General features: G+C 42.2%; 1 protein-coding gene across 1 annotated transcript in view; it reads left to right on the forward strand.

Moving 5' to 3' along the window:
• CHTF18 (chromosome transmission fidelity factor 18) overlaps positions 1-18,716 on the forward strand; it is a 273,900-nt gene that overhangs the window by 212,227 nt on the left and 42,957 nt on the right. The window contains exon 18 of the mRNA XM_053694989.1: positions 7,688-7,818. Within this exon, the coding sequence (XP_053550964.1) occupies positions 7,688-7,818 (131 nt within the window). The remainder of the gene's footprint in view (positions 1-7,687; positions 7,819-18,716) is intronic.

Below are 18,716 nucleotides of genomic sequence, written 5' to 3' on the forward strand. Positions count from 1 at the left end.
TACATAGAAAAGTCTTTCTGAAGGCATCATTTGGTATCGTATTCCCCTTTGGGCTTGGTTGGGTCTCAGCAAAGCAGATTCCAGGGACTGTAAAGGGGTTAAATATAAAAACGGCTCCGGTTCCGTTATTTTAAGGGTTAAAGCTTCCAAATTTGGTGTGCAATACTTTTAAGGCTTTAAGACAATGTGGTGAAATTTTGGTGAATTTTGAACAATTCCTTCATACTTTTTCGCAATTGCAATAATAAAGTGTGTTTAGTTTAAAATTTAAAGTGACAGTAACGGTTTTATTTTAAAACGTTTTTTGTGCTTTGTTATCAAGTTTATGCCTGTTTAACATGTCTGAACTACCAGATAGATTGTGTTCTGACTGTGGGGAAACCAAGGTTCCTTCTCATTTAACTATATGTATTTTATGTCATAAAAAAATTTAGTAAAAATGATGCCCAAGATGATTCCTCAAGTGAGGGGAGTAAGCATGGTACTGCATCATCCCCTCCTTCGTCTACACCAGTCTTGCCCATACAGGAGGCCCCTAGTACATCTAGTGCGCCAATACTCCTTACTATGCAACATTTAACGGCTGTAATGGATAATTCTATCAAAAACATTTTAGCCAATATGCCCACTTATCAGCGAAAGCGCGACTGCTCTGTTTTAGAAAATTCTGTAGAGCATGAGAACGCTGATGATATGGTTTCTGAAGGGCCCCTACACCAATCTGAGGGGGCCAGGGAGGTTTTGTCTGAGGGAGAAATTTCAGATTCAGGAAACATTTCTCAACAAGCTGAACCTGATGTGATTACTTTTAAATTTAAGTTGGAACATCTCCGCGCTCTGCTTAAGGAGGTGTTATCCAATTTGGATGATTGTGATTATCTGGTCATTCCAGAACCACTATGTAAAATGGAAAAGTTCTTAGTGGCCCCGGGGCCCCCCGAAGCTTTTCCTATATCCAAGCGGGTGGCGTACATTGTTAGTAAAGAATGGGACAGGCCCGGTATACCTTTAGTACCTCCCCCCATATTTATAAAATTGTTTTCCTATAGTCGACCCCAGAAAGGACTGATGGCAGACAGTCCCCAAGGTCGAGGGGGCGGTTTCTACTCTACACAAGCGCGCCACTATACCCATAGAAGATAGTTGTGCTTTCCAAGATCCTATGGATAAAAAATTAGAAGGTCTGCTAAAGATGTTTGTTCAGCAAGGTTCCCTTCTACAACCAATTGCATGCATTGTCCCTGTCACTGCAGCCGCGTGTTTCTAGTTTGATGAGCTAGGAAAGGCGATTATTAGTAATTCTTCTTCTTATGAGGAGATTATGGACAGAATTCGTGCTCTTAAATTGGCTAATTCTTTCACCCTAGACGCCACCTTGCAATTGGCTAGGTTAGCGGCGAAAAAATTCTGGGTTTGCTATTGTGGCGCAGAGCGCTTGGTTAAAATCTTGGGCAGCGGATGTGTCTTCCAAGAACAAATTGCTTGACATTCCTTTCAAGGGGAAAACACTCTTTGGCCCTGACTTGAAAGAGATTATCTCTGATATCACTGGGGGCAAGGGCCACGCCCTTCCTCAGGATAGGTCTTTTCAAGACCAAAAATAAACCTAAGTTTCGTCCCTTTCGCAGAAACGGATCAGCCCCAAGGGCTACGTCCTCTAAGCAGGAAGGTAATACTTCTCAAGCCAATCCAGCCTGGAGACCTATGCAAGGCTGGAGCAAAGGAAAGCAGGCCAGGAAACCTGCCACTGCTACCAAGACAGCATGAAATGCGGGCCCCCGATCCGGGACCGGATCTGGTGGGGGGCAGACTCTCTCTCTTCGCTCAGGCTTGGGAAAGAGATGTTCTGGATCCTTGGGCGCTAGAAATAGTCTCCCAAGGTTATTCTCTGGAGTTCAAGGGGCTTCCTCCAAGGGGGAGGTTCCACAGGTCTCAGTTGTCTTCAGACCACATAAGAAGACAGGCATTCTTACATTGGGTAGAAGACCTGCTAAAAATGGGAGTGATTCATCCTGTTCCATTAGGAGAACAAGGGATGGGGTTCTACTCCAATCTGTTCATAGTTCCCAAAAAAGAGGGAACGTTCAGACCAATCTTAGATCTCAAGATCTTGAACAAGTTTCTCAAGGTTCCATCGTTCAAGATGGAAACCATTCGAAAACTTCTTCCTTCCATCCAGGAAGGTCAATTCATGACCAAGGTGGATTTCAAGGATGCGTATCTACATATTCCTATCCACAAGGAACATCATCGGTTCCTAAGGTTTGCATTCCTGGACAAGCATTTCCAGTTCGTGGCATTTTCTTTCGGATTAGCCACTGCTCCTAGGATTTTCTCATAGGTACTAGGGTCCCTTCTGGCGGTGCTAAGACCAAGGGGCATTGCTGTAGTACCTTACTTGGACGACATTCTGATTCGAGCGTCGTCCCTTCCTCAAGTAAAGGCTCACACGGACATTGTCCTGGCCTTTCTCAGATCTCACGGATGGAAAGTGAACGTGGAAAAGAGTTCTCTATCTCCGTCAACGAGGGTTCCCTTCTTGGGAACTATAATAGACTCCTTAGAAATGAGGATTTTTCTGACAGAAGCCAGTAAAACAAAACTTCTAGACTCTTGTCGGATACTTCATTCCGTTCCTCTTCCTTCCATAGCGCAGTGCATGGAAGTGATAGGTTTGATGGTAGCGGCAATGGACATAGTTCCTTTTGTGCGCATTCATCTAAGACCATTACAACTGTTCATGCTCAGTCAGTGGAATGGGGACTATTCAGACTTGTCTCCGAAGATACAAGTAAATCAGAGGACCAGAGACTCATTCCGTTGGTGGCTGTCCCTGGACAACCTGTCACAAGGGATGACCTTCCGCAGACCAGAGTGGGTCATTGTCACGACCGACGCCAGTCTGATGGGCTGGGGCGCGGTCTGGGGATCCCTGAAAGCTCAGGGTCTTTGGTCTCGGGTAGAATCTCTTCTACCGATAAATATTCTGGAACTGAGAGCGATATTCAATGCTCTCAAAGCTTGGCCTCAGCTAGCGAGGGCCAAGTTCATACATCAACCATCAGGGGGGAACAAGGAGTTCCCTAGCGATGGAAGAAGTGACCAAAATCATTCTATGGGCGGAGTCTCACTCCTGCCACCTGTCTGCTATCCACATCCCAGGAGTGGAAAATTGGGAAGCGGATTTTCTGAGTCGTCAGACATTGCATCCGGGGGAGTGGGAACTCCATCCGGAAATCTTTGCCCAAGTCACTCAACCGTGGGGCATTCCAGACATGGATCTGATGGCCTCTCGTCAGAACTTCAGAGTTCCTTACTACGGGTACAGATCCAGGGATCCCAAGGCGGCTCTAGTGGATGCACTAGTAGCACCTTGGACCTTCAAACTAGCTTATGTGTTCCCGCCGTTTCCTCTCATCCCCAGGCTGGTAGCCAGGATCAATCAGGAGAGGGCGTCGGTGATTTTGATAGCTCCTGCGTGGCCACGCAGGACTTGGTATGCAGATCTGGTGAATATGTCATCGGCTCCACCATGGAAGCTACCTTTGACAGACCTTCTTGTTCTAGGTCCGTTCGACCCACTCCAGCTGACTGCTTGGAGATTGAACGCTTGATCTTATCAAAGCGAGGGTTCTCAGATTCTGTTATTAATACTCTTGTTCAGGCCTGAAAGCCTGTAACCAGAAAAATTACCACATAATTTGGTATATCTGGTGGTGTGAATCTGCAGGATTCCCTTGGGACAAGGTTAAGATTCCTAAGAGTCTATCCTTCCTTCGAGAAGGATTGAAAAAAGGATTATCTGCAAGTTCCTTGATGGGACAGATTTCTGCCTTGTCTGTGTTACTTCACAAAAAAGCTGGCAGCTGTGCCGGATGTTCTAGCCTTTGTTCAGGCTCTGGTTAGAATCAAGCCTGTTTACAAAATTTTGACTCCTCCTGGGAGTCTCAACCTAGTTCTTTCAGTTCTTCAGGGGGTTCCGTTTGAACCCTTACATTCCGTTGATATTAAGTTATTATCTTGGAAAGTTTTGTTTTTGGTTGCAATTTCTTCTGCTAGAAGAGTTTCAGAATTATCTGCTCTGCAGTGTTCTTCTCCTTATCTGGTGTTCCATGCAGATAAGGTGGTTTTGCGTACTAAACCTGGTTTTCTTCCAAGAGTTGTTTCTAACAAAAACATTAACCAGGAGATAGTTGTGCCTTCTTTGTGTCCTAATCCAGTTTCAAAGAAGGAACGTTTGTTGCACAACTTGGATGTAGTTCGTGCTCTCAAAGTTTACTTAGCAGCTACTAAGGATTTCAGACAAACTTTGTCTTTGTTTGTTGTTTATTCTGGTAAACGGAGAGGTCAAAAAGCAACTTCTACCTCTCTCTCCTTCTGGATTAAAAGCATTATCCGATTGGCTTATGAGACTGCCGGACGGCAGCCTCCTGAAAGAATCACAGCTCACTCCACTAGGGCTGTGGCTTCCACATGGGCCTTCAAGAACGAGGCTTCTGTTGATCAGATATGTAAGGCAGCGACTTGGTCTTCACTGCACACTTTTTCTAAATTTTACAAATTTGATACTTTTGCTTCTTCTGAGGCTATTTTTGGGAGAAAGGTTTTGCAAGCCGTGGTGCCTTCCATTTAGGTGACCTGATTTGCTCCCTCCCTTCATCCGTGTCCTAAAGCTTTGGTATTGGTTCCCACAAGTAAGGATGACGCCGTGGACCGGACACACCTATGTTGGAGAAAACAGAATTTATGTTTACCTGATAAATTACTTTCTCCAACGGTGTGTCCGGTCCACGGCCCGCCCTGGTTTTTTTAATCAGGTCTGATAATTTATTTTCTTTAACTACAGTCACCACGGTAACATATGGTTTCTCCTATGCAAATATTCCTCCTTAACGTCGGTCGAATGACTGGGGTAGGCGGAGCCTAGGAGGGATCATGTGACCAGCTTTGCTGGGCTCTTTGCCATTTCCTGTTGGGGAAGAGAATATCCCACAAGTAAGGATGACGCCGTGGACCGGACACACCGTTGGAGAAAGTAATTTATCAGGTAAGCATAAATTCTGTTTTCTCCAACGGTGTGTCCGGTCCACGGCCCGCCCTGGTTTTTTAATCAGGTTTGAAGAATTTCTTTCTCTATACACTACAGTCACCACGGCACACTATAGTTTCTCCTTTTTTTCTCCTAACCGTCGGTCGAATGACTGGGGGGGCGGAGCCTGGGAGGGACTATATGGACAGCTCTTGCTGTGTGCTCTCCTTGCCTTTCCCTGTGGGGAGGAGAATATCCCACAAGTAATGGATGACACCGTGGACCGGACACACCGTTGGAGAAAGTAATTTATCAGGTAAGCATAAATTCTGTTTTTTATGGCATTCTATAAGAATTTCTAGAATTTTGCAGTTTTTGCAAGATGGTTTTAATAAAGTCTTATCCGCCAGTTCTTTGGAGGGTCAAATTTCAGCTCTTTCTGTTTTTCACAGGAAACTTGCTTATTTTACAGACATTCATGGTTTTGTTCAAGCTTTGGCTAGAATTAAACCTGTAGTTAAAGGGACAGTTTACACCAGAATATGTATTGTTTTAAAAGATAGATATTACCCATTCCCTAGTTTTGCTTACCCAACACAGTTATATTAATACACTTTTTACCTCTGTGATTATCTTGTATCTAAGCCTCTGCAAACTGCCCCTTTTTCACTTCTTTTGACAGACTTGCATTTTAGCCAATCAGTGTGGGCTCCCAGGAACTCCACGTGCGTGAGCACAATGTTATCTATATGAAACACATGAACTTACACCCTCTAGTGGTGAAAAACTGTCAAAATGCCCTGAGCTAAGAGATGGCCTTGAAGGGCTTAGAAATTAGCATATGAACCTCCTAGATTTAACTTTCAACTAAGAATACCAAGAGAACAAAGCAAAATTGGTGATAGAAGTATATTGGAAAATTGTTTAAAATTACATGCCCTATCTGACTAATGAGTTTGTTTTCGACTAGACTGTCCCTTTAACCCAATTTCTCCTCCTTGGAGTCTTAACTTGGTTTTGAAGATTTTGCAGGCTCCTCCTATTGAGAAATTTGATTTTTTGCCTGAAGAAGTTGTGTCTTTAGACAATATCAGTTGGAAAATTGTTGTCCCTTCTTTGTGTTCTAATCCCAAGAATGCTTCAGAGAGAACTTTGTATAATTTGGATTGATGCTACTAAATATTTTAGACAAACTTCTAGTTTGTTCACTTTTCTGGTTCTAATATAGGACAGAAGGTTTGCACACACTTCATAGCTTACATTTATACATGCAGATACACACACACATACACACTTATAGATAAAGATAGACACACACTACATCATATATGGGTATCTGTAACTCATTGTATGGGGTCCTGGGGTTGGCAAGCACATTAGCTGGCAGTCTGAAGCTGCCACTGTTTGTTACACTAGTGTTAGCACTGCTCATTGTATAAAACTGAAGGCATGCTAGTATTATCACCAGGGGTTAGACGTCATCACTACCAGAGGTAGGTTAGAGAGGTCACCATTACCTGAGGTCAGAGGGTATACAGCCTTCTTACTACTGCTTAACCCACACACCATTAATTTTCCACAAAGAATCTAACAGGTATCTAACCCTGGGAGAGAAAAGCCAGCTTCTTCTAAGTATGTGCCCAATAAAATGTAATTAAATTTTTTTATTTTTTTTTTAATGCATGGGGCAATGCGGGACAGACCCCTAAAATCGGGATTGTCCTGCAAAATTCGGGACAGTTGGGGGGTATGGGTTTCTGCTATTTCTTTTGGCTTCTTGGTTGAAACTTATGATTTATAAGGCTTACATGGAGGCAGGTCAGCCTCCACCTAAACAGATTACTGCTCATTCCACAAGATCAGTTGCCACTTCTTGAGCTTTCAGTTGACCAAATTTGCAAGGCAGCTTCTTGGTCTTCTTTGAATACTTCTACTAATTTGTACATTTTTTATGTTTTTGCTTCTTCTGAGGCAGCCTTTGGTAGGAAAGTCCTTCAGGCAGTTGTCTCTGCTTGATTTATCTGTTTGTTGTGTATTTTTAATTGTATTAAAAAAAAAAAAATTATGCCCTTTATGGGTTATTTTGGGTTTGTTGATTTAGTTTCTCAGTGAAAAAGCTTTGTTAAATCCTGCCCTTTGTTTCATTACTTGCGAACTCCACAACTTGGGTATCAGTTCCCAGGAGTAAGGGATTGTGGACTTTCACCACCTGTATGAAAGAAACATAATTTATGCTTACCTGATAAATTGAATTTCTTTCATGGTGTTTTTTTAGTGTTGGTATTTTTCTTTTTTCCCCTGCTCCTTTTATTTTTGCTAGTTTCATTTCCAGCCTCATTTTGCTTGGCTATACATTAGACTGAGGTACCTACTAAGTGGGAGCGGTTTTATAGAGTTCTTGGGGTTTGGTATCTTTGCCTCCTACTAATTGCAGGGGAAGAGTAATTCCCAGGAGTAATGGATCGTGGACTCTCACCACCATAAAATAAATTAATTTATCAGGTAAGCATACATTGTTTTATTTGTTTTTTGGGTGTTTTTTTTTTTTTTTTGGTTTTCAATTTAATGCATGTCTCTCATTTGCTGCCCATTGCAAAATGTTTTATGGAAGTGCCATACAGTGTCTGCATAAATCTTCATGACTATCTACTTCTGCAGGTGAATACACAGCTGTTCAGCCTGAAAGAGAAACAGCAGTTGGCAGAGCTGATTAACACAATGCTGGCATATAACCTGACGTACCATCAGGAACGGACCCCAGATGGACAGTACGTCTACAAACTGGACCCGTGAGTAGCAGAAGACACTACATTAACCTTTAACTTTAAAGCATATGATCCAGATACATTTAGAAGTGGACAGGTTAGTTTCTGGAAACTTTATTTCTTTCATGTAATTGGCAAGAGTCCATGAGCTAGTGCCATATGGGGTATACAATCCTACCAGGAGGGGCAAAGTTTCCCAAACCTCGAAATGCCTATAAATACACCCCTCACCTCACCCACAATTCAGTTTTTACAAACTTTGCCTCCCATGGAGGTGGTGAAGTAAGTTTGTGCTAAGATTTCTACGTTGATATGCGCTTCTCAGCATTTTGAAGCCCGATTCCTCTCAGAGTACAGTGAATGTCAGAGGGATGTGAAGGGAGTATCACCTATTGAATGCAATGGTTTTCCTAACGGGAGATCTATTTCATAGGATCTCTGTTATTGGTCGTAGAGATTCATCTCCTACCTCCCTTATTCAGATTGATGATATACTCTCATATTCCATTACCTCTACTGATAACTGTTTTAGTACTGGTTTGGCTATCTGCTATATGTGGATGGATGTCTTTTGGTAAGTATGTTTTCATTACTTAAGACCTCAGCTATGGTGTGGCACTTTATGTATTAATATAAAGTTCTAAATATATATGTATTGTACTTATATTTGCCACGAGTCAGGTTCATGTATATTTCCTTTTGCAGACTGTCAGTTTCATGTTTGGGAAAAGCATTTTTTAGGAAAAAAAATTCTTACCTGGGGTATAGTCTTTTTTTTTTTCATTAAATTGCGCGGGCAAGATTAGGCTTGCGAGGGCGCAAAATGCCGAAGTATATTGCGTCATTCTTGGCGCAAGATTTTTTGGCGCGGTTACATTCGATGAAGCAAAATTCGTCGTTTCCTTCAACATCTAATGTACAAGATATACCTGTGAATTTTAAAGATTTTATTGCTGATGCAATTCAGAAGGCTTTGTCTGCTATCCTGCCTTCTAATAAACGTAAAAGGTCTTTTAAAACTTCTCATAAAGTTGATGAAATTTCAAATGACTGACAACATACTGAATTATCCTCCTCTGACGAGGATCTATCTGATTCATAAGATCCTTCCTCAGATATAGACACTGACCAATCTACTTATTTATTTAAAATGGAGTATATTCGTTCTTTGTTAAAAGAAGTGTTGATGACATTGGATATTGAGGAAACTAGTCCTCTTGATGTTAAAACTAGTAGTCGTTTAAATTCTGTTTATAAACCTCCTGTGTTTACTCCATAGGTTTTTCCAGTTCCTGATGCTATTTCTGATATGATTTCTAAGGAATAGAATAGGCCTGGTACTTTTATTCCTTCTTCAAGGTTTAAAAAATCGTATCCTTTGCCAGCAGTTAGAATGGAGTTTTGGGAAAAGATCCCCAAAGTTGATGGGGCTATTTCTACTCTTGCTAAACGTACTACTATTCCTATGGAAGATAGTACTTCCTTTAAAGATCCTTTAGATAGGAAACTTGAATCCTATCTAAGGAAAGCCTATTTATATTCTGGTCATCTGCTCAGACCTGAAATTTCTTTGGCTGATGTTACAGCTGCATCAACTTTTTGGTTGGAAAGTTTAGCACAACAGGAAACAGATACTGATTTGTCTAGCATTGTTCGCTTGCTTCAACATGCTAATCATTTAATTTGTGATGCCATTTTTGATATCATCAAAATTGATGTTAATTCTATGTCTTTAGCTATTTTAGCTAGGAGAGCTTTTATGTCTAGATTACTATCTTTCTTTCCAAGGTAATAAGTTATTTGGTTCTCAGTTGGATTCAATTATTTCAACTGTCACTGGGGGGAAGGGAGTTTTTTTGCCTCAGGATAAAAGACCTAAGGGTAAATCTAAAGATTCTAACCGTTTTCGTTCCTTTAGACAAAATAAGGAACAGAAACCTAATCCTTCCCCCAGAGAATATGGTTCCAATTGGAAACCTTCAAGTTGGAGTAAATCCAAACCATTTAAGAAATCAAAGCCAGCCCCCAAGTCTGCATGAAGGTGCGGCTCTCATTTCAGCTCAGCTGGTAGGGGGCAGATTAAGATTCTTCCAAAAAATTTGGGAAGATTCTGTCCAAAATCAATGGATTCAGAGTATTGTCTCTCAAGGGTACCGAATAGGATTAAGAGTAAGACCACCTGTGAAGATTTTTCCTCTTACGCGTCCCAGCAAATCCAGCGAAGGCTCAGACTTTCCTGAAGTGTGTTTCAGACCTGGAGCTTTCAGGGGTAATCATACAAGTTCCATTTCAGGAACAGGGTCTGGGGTTTTATTCAAATCTATTCATTGTCCCAAAGAAAAAAAATTAATTCAGGCTAGTTCTGGATCTGAAAATTTTGAATCTGTATGTAAGAGTGCCAACTTTTAAAATAGTGACTATAAGGACTATTCTGCCTTTTGTTCAGCAAGGGCATTATATGTAGACTTACAGGATGCATATCTTCATATTCCGATTCATCCAGATCATTTTCAGTTTCTGAGATTCTCTTTTCTAGACAAGCATTACCAATTTGTCGCTCTTCCATTTGGCCTAGCAACAGCTCCAAGAATCTTTTCAAACACTTTTATTGCAGTGTTTCCTTATTTGGACGATATCTTGGTACTAGCTCAGTCTTTACATTCTGCAGAATCTCACACAAATCAACTAGTGTTGTTTCTTCAAAGACATGGTTGGAGGATCAATTTACCAAAATGTTCCTTGATTCCTCAGACAAGGGTTACCTTTTTAGGTTTCCAAATAGATTTAGTGTCCATGACTCTAACAGACAAGAGACTAATAAGATTGGTTTCAACTTGTCTGAACCTTCAGTCTTAATCATTCCCTTTAGTAGCTATGTGCATGGAAGTGTTAGGTCTCATGACTGCAGCATCGGACGCAATCCCCTTTCTCGGATACTTGCTTGGGCGGAATCCAGCTCCTGTCTAATTTCTGTGGTTCATATCCCAGGTATAGACAATTGGGAAGCGGATTATCTCAGCCATCAGACTTTACATCTGGGGGAGTGGTCGCTCCATCCAGATGTGTTTTCTCAGATTGTTCAGATGTGGGGTCTTCCAGAAATAGATCTGATGGCTTCTCATCTAAACAAGAAACTACTCAGGTACCTGTCCAGGTCCAGGGGTCCTCAGGTGGATGTGTTAGCAGTTCCTTGGTGTTACCAACCTGCTTATATCTTCCCGCCTCTGGTTCTTCTTCCAAGAGTGATTTCCAAGATCATCATGGAACAGTGTTGCTGGTGGCTCCAGCATGGCCTCACAGGTTTTGGCATGCGGATCTTGTTCGGATGTCCAGTTGCCAACCTTGGCCACTCCCATTAAGGCCACACCTTCTGTCTCAAGGTCTGTTTTTCCATCAGGATCTCAAATCATTACATTTGAAGGTATGGGAATTGAACGCCTAGTGCTTAGTCATAGAGGTTTCTCTGACTCCGTGATTAATACTATGTTACAGGCTCGTAAATCTGTTTCTAGGACAAATCTCTGCTCTTTCTGTTTTATTTCACAGAAAGATTGCTAAGCTTCCTGATATTCACTGTTTTGTACAGGCTTTGGTCCGTATCAAGCCTGTCATTAAATCAATCTCTCCTCCTTGGAGTCTTAATTTGGTTTTGAAGGCTTCACAGGCTCCTCCGTTTGAGCCGATGAATTCTTTGAACATTAAACTACTTTCTTGGAAAGTGTTGTTCCTTTTGGCCATCTCTTCTGCTAGAAGAGTGTCCAAATTATCTGCTCTTTCTTGTGAATCTCCTTTTCTGATTTTCCATCATGATAAGGCAGTTTTGCGGACCTCATTTAAATTTCTACCTAAGGTTGTGAATTTTAACAACATTAATAGAGAAATCATTGTCCCTCCTTTGTGTCCTAATCCTAAGAATTCTTTGGAGAGATCCTTACATTCTTTGGATGTGGTAAGAGCTTTGAAATATTATGTTGAAGCTACTAAAGATTTCAGGAAGACTTCTAGTCTATTTGTTATCTTTTCTGGTTCTAGGAAAGGTCAGAAGGCTTCTGCATTTCCTTGGCATCTTGGTTAAAGCTTTTGATTCATCAGGCTTATTTGGAGCCGGGTCAGACAGCCTCAGAGAATTACAGCTCATTCTACTAGATCAGTCTCCACTTTGTGGCCCTTTTAAGAATGAAGCTTCAGTTGATCAGATCTGCAAAGCAGCAACTTGGTCTTCCTTGCATACATTTACTAAATTCTACCGTTTTGATGTATTTGCTTCTTCGGAAGCAGTTTTTGTTAGAAAAGGCAGCTGTTTGTTTGATTCCTCTGCTTATGTTTAAGTTTTTTTCTTTTCATTATGAAAATAAAACTTATATTTTGAGTTGTGGATTAATTTTTTTCAGCGGAAAATGGCTATCATTTTATCCCTCCCTCTCTAGTGACTCTTGTGTTGAGTTCCACATTTTGGGTATTGCTATCCCATACGTCACTAGCTCATGGACTCTTGCCAATTACATGAAAGAAAACATAATTTATGTAAGAACTTACCTGATAAATTCATTTCTTTCATATTGGCAAGAGTCCATGAGGTCCACCCCCTTTTTTATGGCGGTTATGATTTTTTTGTATAAAGCACAATTATTTCCAAATTCCTTTGTTGATGCTTTTTACTCCTTTCTTTATCACCCCATTACTTGGCTATTCGTTAAACTGAATTGTGGGTGTGGTGAGGGGGTGTATTTATAGGCATTTTGAGGTTTGGGAAACTTTGCCCCTCCTGGTAGGATTGTATATCCCATACGTCACTAGCTCATGGACTCTTGCCAATATGAAAGAAATTAATTTATCAGGTAAGTTCTTACATAAATTATGTTGTTTTTTTATTTTTGGGTTTCAATAATTTTCCAATTCTCCATTATAAGTTTTTAGTTTGGTTCAGAAAAAAAAATATGTATAAACTATGGCTTTGTGGATCCTTCTTTTAGTGCAGCGTGTAATGAAAAGGATTTTTTCCCCCAGACACTTTTACTTTTTAATTCAAAATATTTTAACAAAAGCAGTGCCCTGTTTTATCTTAAAAGAAATTATATTTTATAGTCAAGAATTTTGTCTGATGGGTAGAGGGTAGGACAATTTAGCATAGCGATACACTTTTAGTGTTTTCTGTGCTACTCTGTTTGAATCATGAAAGAAAACATTTTGGTTTCATGACCCACGTGGCGGTTGATACAGCAGATGTAAACTTGTGCCACCCTCTCTGTAGCTTTCTATTGTAGCCCTCTCCAGTGCTTGTGAAGAAACAAGCCGGGTAAGGAATCCTTTTACAACATGTGTGCCGTTTGTCTGGCTTCTTCCTTCACAGGCTGGGGATTGCAAGAGATATGAAACCTATTTCTCCAACATAGGTGTGTCCGGTCCACGGCGTCATCCTTACTTGTGGGATATTCTCTTCCCCAACAGGAAATGGCAAAGAGCCCAGCAAAGCTGGTCACATGATCCCTCCTAGGCTCCGCCTACCCCAGTCATTCTCTTTGCCGTTGTACAGGCAACATCTCCACGGAGATGGCTTAGAGTTTTTTAGTGTTTAACTGTAGTTTTTATTATTCAATCAAGAGTTTGTTATTTTGAAATAGTGCTGGTATGTACTATTTACTCAGAAACAGAAAAGAGATGAAGATTTCTGTTTGTATGAGGAAAATGATTTTAGCAACCGTCACTAAAATCCATGGCTGTTCCACACAGGACTGTTGAGAGCAATTAACTTCAGTTGGGGGAACAGTGAGCAGTCTCTTGCTGCTTGAGGTATGACACATTCTAACAAGACGATGTAATGCTGGAAGCTGTCATTTTCCCTCTGGGATCCGGTAAGCCATGTTTATTACGATTGTAAATAAGGGCTTCAAAAAGGGCTTATTAAGACTGTAGACTTTTTTTGGGCTAAATCGATTGATTATTAACACATATTTAGCCTTGAGGAATCATTTTATCTGGGTATTTTGATATAATAATATCGGCAGGCACTGTTTTAGACACCTTATTCTTTAGGGGCTTTCCCAAAGCATAGGCAGAGCCTCATTTTCGCGCCGGTGTTGCGCACTTGTTTTTGAGAGGCATGGCATGCAGTCGCATGTGAGAGGAGCTCTGATACTTAGAAAAGACTTTCTGAAGGCGTCATTTGGTATCGTATTCCCCTTGGGGCTTGGTTGGGTCTCAGCAAAGCAGATACCAGGGACTGTAAAGGGGTTAAAGTTCAAAACGGCTCCGGTTCCGTTATTTTAAGGGTTAAAGCTTCCAAATTTGGTGTGCAATACTTTTAAGGCTTTAAGACACTGTGGTGAAAATTTGGTAAATTTTGAACAATTCCTTCATGTTTTTTCGCATTTGCAGTAATAAAGTGTGTTCAGTTTAAAATTTAAAGTGACAGTAACGGTTTTATTTTAAAACGTTTTTTGTACTTGTTATCAAGTTTATGCCTGTTTAACATGTCTGAACTACCAGATAGACTGTGTTCTGAATGTGGGGAAGCCAGAATTCCTATTCATTTAAATAAATGTGATTTATGTGACAATGACAATGATGCCCAAGATGATTCCTCAAGTGAGGGGAGTAAGCATGGTACTGCATCATTCCCTCCTTCGTCTACACGAGTCTTGCCCACTCAGGAGGCCCCTAGTACATCTAGCGCGCCAATACTCCTTACTATGCAACAATTAACGGCTGTAATGGATAATTCTGTCAAAAACATTTTAGCCAAAATGAACACTTATCAGCGTAAGCGCGACTGCTCTGTTTTAGATACTGAAGAGCATGACGACGCTGATATTAATATTTCTGAAGGGCCCCTAACTCAGTCTGATGGGGCCAGGGAGGTTTTGTCTGAGGGAGAAATTACTGATTCAGGGAACATTTCTCAACAAGCTGAACCTGATGTGATTGCATTTAAATTTAAGTTGGAACATCTCCGCATTCTGCTTAAGGAGGTATTATCCACTCTGGATGATTGTGACAAGTTGGTCATCCCAGAGAAACTATGTAAAATGGACAAGTTCCTAGAGGTGCCGGGGCTCCCAGAAGCTTTTCCTATACCCAAGCGGGTGGCGGACATTGTTAATAAAGAATGGGAAAGGCCCGGTATTCCTTTCGTCCCTCCCCCCATATTTAAAAAATTGTTTCCTATGGTCGACCCCAGAAAGGACTTATGGCAGACAGTCCCCAAGGTCGAGGGAGCGGTTTCCACTTTAAACAAACGCACCACTATACCCATAGAGGATAGTTGTGCTTTCAAAGATCCTATGGATAAAAAATTAGAAGGTTTGCTTAAAAAGATGTTTGTTCAGCAGGGTTACCTTCTACAACCAATTTCATGCATTGTCCCTGTCGCTACAGCCGCATGTTTCTGGTTCGATGAGCTGATAAAGGCGGTCGACAGTGATTCTCCTCCTTATGAGGAGATTATGGACAGAATCAATGCTCTCAAATTGGCTAATTCTTTCACCCTAGACGCCACTTTGCAATTGGCTAGGTTAGCGGCTAAGAATTCTGGGTTTGTTATTGTGGCGCGCAGAGCGCTTTGGTTGAAATCTTGGTCGGCTGATGCGTCTTCCAAGAACAAGCTACTTAACATTCCTTTCAAGGGGAAAACGCTGTTTGGCCCTGACTTGAAAGAGATTATCTCGGATATCACTGGGGGTAAGGGCCACGCCCTTCCTCAGGATCGGCCTTTCAAGGCAAAAAATAAACCTAATTTTCGTCCCTTTCGTAGAAACGGACCAGCCCAAAGTGCTACGTCCTCTAAGCAAGAGGGTAATACTTCTCAAGCCAAGCCAGCTTGGAGACCAATGCAAGGCTGGAACAAGGGAAAGCAGGCCAAGAAACCTGCCACTGCTACCAAGACAGCATGAAATGTTGGCCCCCGATCCGGGACCGGATCTGGTGGGGGGCAGACTCTCTCTCTTCGCTCAGGCTTGGGCAAGAGATGTTCTGGATCCTTGGGCGCTAGAAATAGTCTCCCAAGGTTATCTTCTGGAATTCAAGGGACTTCCCCCAAGGGGGAGGTTCCACAGGTCTCAGTTGTCTTCAGACCACATAAAAAGACAGGCATTCTTACATTGTGTAGAAGACCTGTTAAAAATGGGAGTGATTCATCCCGTTCCATTAAGAGAACAAGGGATGGGGTTCTACTCCAATCTGTTTATAGTTCCCAAAAAAGAGGGAACGTTCAGACCAATCTTAGATCTCAAGATCTTAAACAAGTTTCTCAAGGTTCCATCGTTCAAGATGGAAACCATTCGAACTATTCTTCCTTCCATCCAGGAAGGTCAATTCATGACCACGGTGGATTTAAAGGATGCGTATCTACATATTCCTATCCACAAGGAACATCATCGGTTCCTGAGGTTCGCATTCCTGGACAAACATTACCAGTTCGTGGCGCTTCCTTTCGGATTAGCCACTGCTCCAAGGATTTTCACAAAGGTACTAGGGTCCCTTCTAGCTGTGCTAAGACCAAGGGGCATTGCTGTAGTACCTTACTTGGATGACATTCCTATTTTAAGCGTCGTCCCTTCCTCAAGCAAAGGCTCACACGGACATTGTCCTGGCCTTTCTCAGATCTCACGGATGGAAAGTGAACGTGGAAAAGAGTTCTCTATCTCCGTCAACAAGGGTTCCCTTCTTGGGAACAATAATAGACTCCTTAGAAATGAGGATTTTTCTGACAGAGGCCAGAAAAACAAAACTTCTAGACTCTTGTCGGATACTCCATTCCCTTCCTCTTCCTTCCATAGCTCAGTGCATGGAAGTGATCGGGTTGATGGTAGCGGCAATGGACATAGTTCCTTTTGCACGCATTCATCTAAGACCATTACAACTGTGCATGCTCAGTCAGTGGAATGGGGACTATACAGACTTGTCTCCGAAGATACAAGTAAATCAGAGGACCAGAGACTCACTCCGTTGGTGGCTGTCCCTGGACAACCTGTCACGAGGGATGACATTCCGCAGACCAGAGTGGGTCATTGTCACGACCGACGCCAGTCTGATGGGCTGGGGCGCGGTCTGGGGATCCCTGAAAGCTCAGGGTCTTTGGTCTCGGGAAGAATCTCTTCTACTGATAAATATTCTGGAACTGAGAGCGATATTCAATGCTCTCAAGGCTTGGCCTCAGCTAGCGAGGGCCAAGTTCATACGGTTTCAATCAGACAACATGACAACTGTTGCGTACATCAACCATCAGGGGGGAACAAGGAGTTCCCTGGCGATGGAAGAAGTGACCAAAATCATTCTATGGGCGGAGTCTCACTCCTGCCACCTGTCTGCTATCCACATCCCAGGAGTGGAAAATTGGGAAGCGGATTTTCTGAGTCGTCAGACATTGCATCCGGGGGAGTGGGAACTCCATCCGGAAATCTTTGCCCAAGTCACTCAGCTGTGGGGCATTCCAGACATGGATCTGATGGCCTCTCGTCAGAACTTCAAAGTTCCTTGCTACGGGTCCAGATCCAGGGATCCCAAGGCGGCTCTAGTGGATGCACTAGTAGCACCTTGGACCTTCAAACTAGCTTATGTGTTCCCGCCGTTTCCTCTCATCCCCAGGCTGGTAGCCAGGATCAATCAGGAGAGGGCGTCGGTGATCTTGATAGCTCCTGCGTGGCCACGCAGGACTTGGTACGCAGATCTGGTGAATATGTCATCGGCTCCTCCTTGGAAGCTACCTTTGAGACGAGACCTTCTTGTTCAGGGTCCGTTCGAACATCCGAATCTGGTTTCACTCCAGCTGACTGCTTGGAGATTGAACGCTTGATCTTATCGAAGCGAGGATTCTCAGATTCTGTTATCGATACTCTTGTTCAGGCCAGAAAGCCTGTAACTAGAAAGATTTACCACAAAATTTGGAAAAAATATATCTGTTGGTGTGAATCTAAAGGATTCCCTTGGGACAAGGTTAAGATTCCTAGGATTCTATCCTTCCTTCAAGAAGGATTGGAAAAAGGATTATCTGCAAGTTCCCTGAAGGGACAGATTTCTGCCTTGTCTGTGTTACTTCACAATAAGCTGGCCGCTGTGCCAGATGTTCAAGCCTTTGTTCAGGCTCTGGTTAGAATTAAGCCTGTTTACAAACCTTTGACTCCTCCTTGGAGTCTCAATTTAGTTCTTTCAGTTCTTCAGGGGGTTCCGTTTGAACCCTTGCATTCCGTTGATATTAAGTTATTATCTTGGAAAGTTTTGTTTTTAGTTGCAATTTCTTCTGCTAGAAGAGTTTCAGAATTATCTGCTCTGCAGTGTTCTCCTCCTTATCTGGTGTTCCATGCAGATAAGGTGGTTTTACGTACTAAACCTGGTTTTCTTCCAAAAGTTGTTTCTAACAAAAACATTAACCAGGAGATTATCGTACCTTCTCTGTGTCCGAAACCAGTTTCAAAGAAGGAACGTTTGTTGCACAATTTGGATGTTGTTCGCGCTCTAAAATTCTATTTAGATGCTACAAAGGATTTTAGACAAACATCTTCCTTGTTTGTTGTTTATTCTGGTAAAAGGAGAGGTCAAAAAGCAACTTCTACCTCTCTCTCTTTTTGGATTAAAAGCATCATCAGATTGGCTTACGAGACTGCCGGACGGCAGCCTCCCGAAAGAATCACAGCTCATTCCACTAGGGCTGTGGCTTCCACATGGGCCTTCAAGAACGAGGCTTCTGTTGATCAGATATGTAGGGCAGCGACTTGGTCTTCACTGCACACTTTTACCAAATTTTACAAGTTTGATACTTTTGCTTCTTCTGAGGCTATTTTTGGGAGAAAGGTTTTGCAAGCCGTGGTGCCTTCCATTTAGGTGACCTGATTTGCTCCCTCCCTTCATCCGTGTCCTAAAGCTTTGGTATTGGTTCCCACAAGTAAGGATGACGCCGTGGACCGGACACACCTATGTTGGAGAAAACA

Source organism: Bombina bombina, chromosome 11 (genome assembly GCF_027579735.1).
Source record: "Bombina bombina isolate aBomBom1 chromosome 11, aBomBom1.pri, whole genome shotgun sequence".
NCBI classification, from domain to species: Eukaryota; Metazoa; Chordata; class Amphibia; order Anura; family Bombinatoridae; genus Bombina; species Bombina bombina.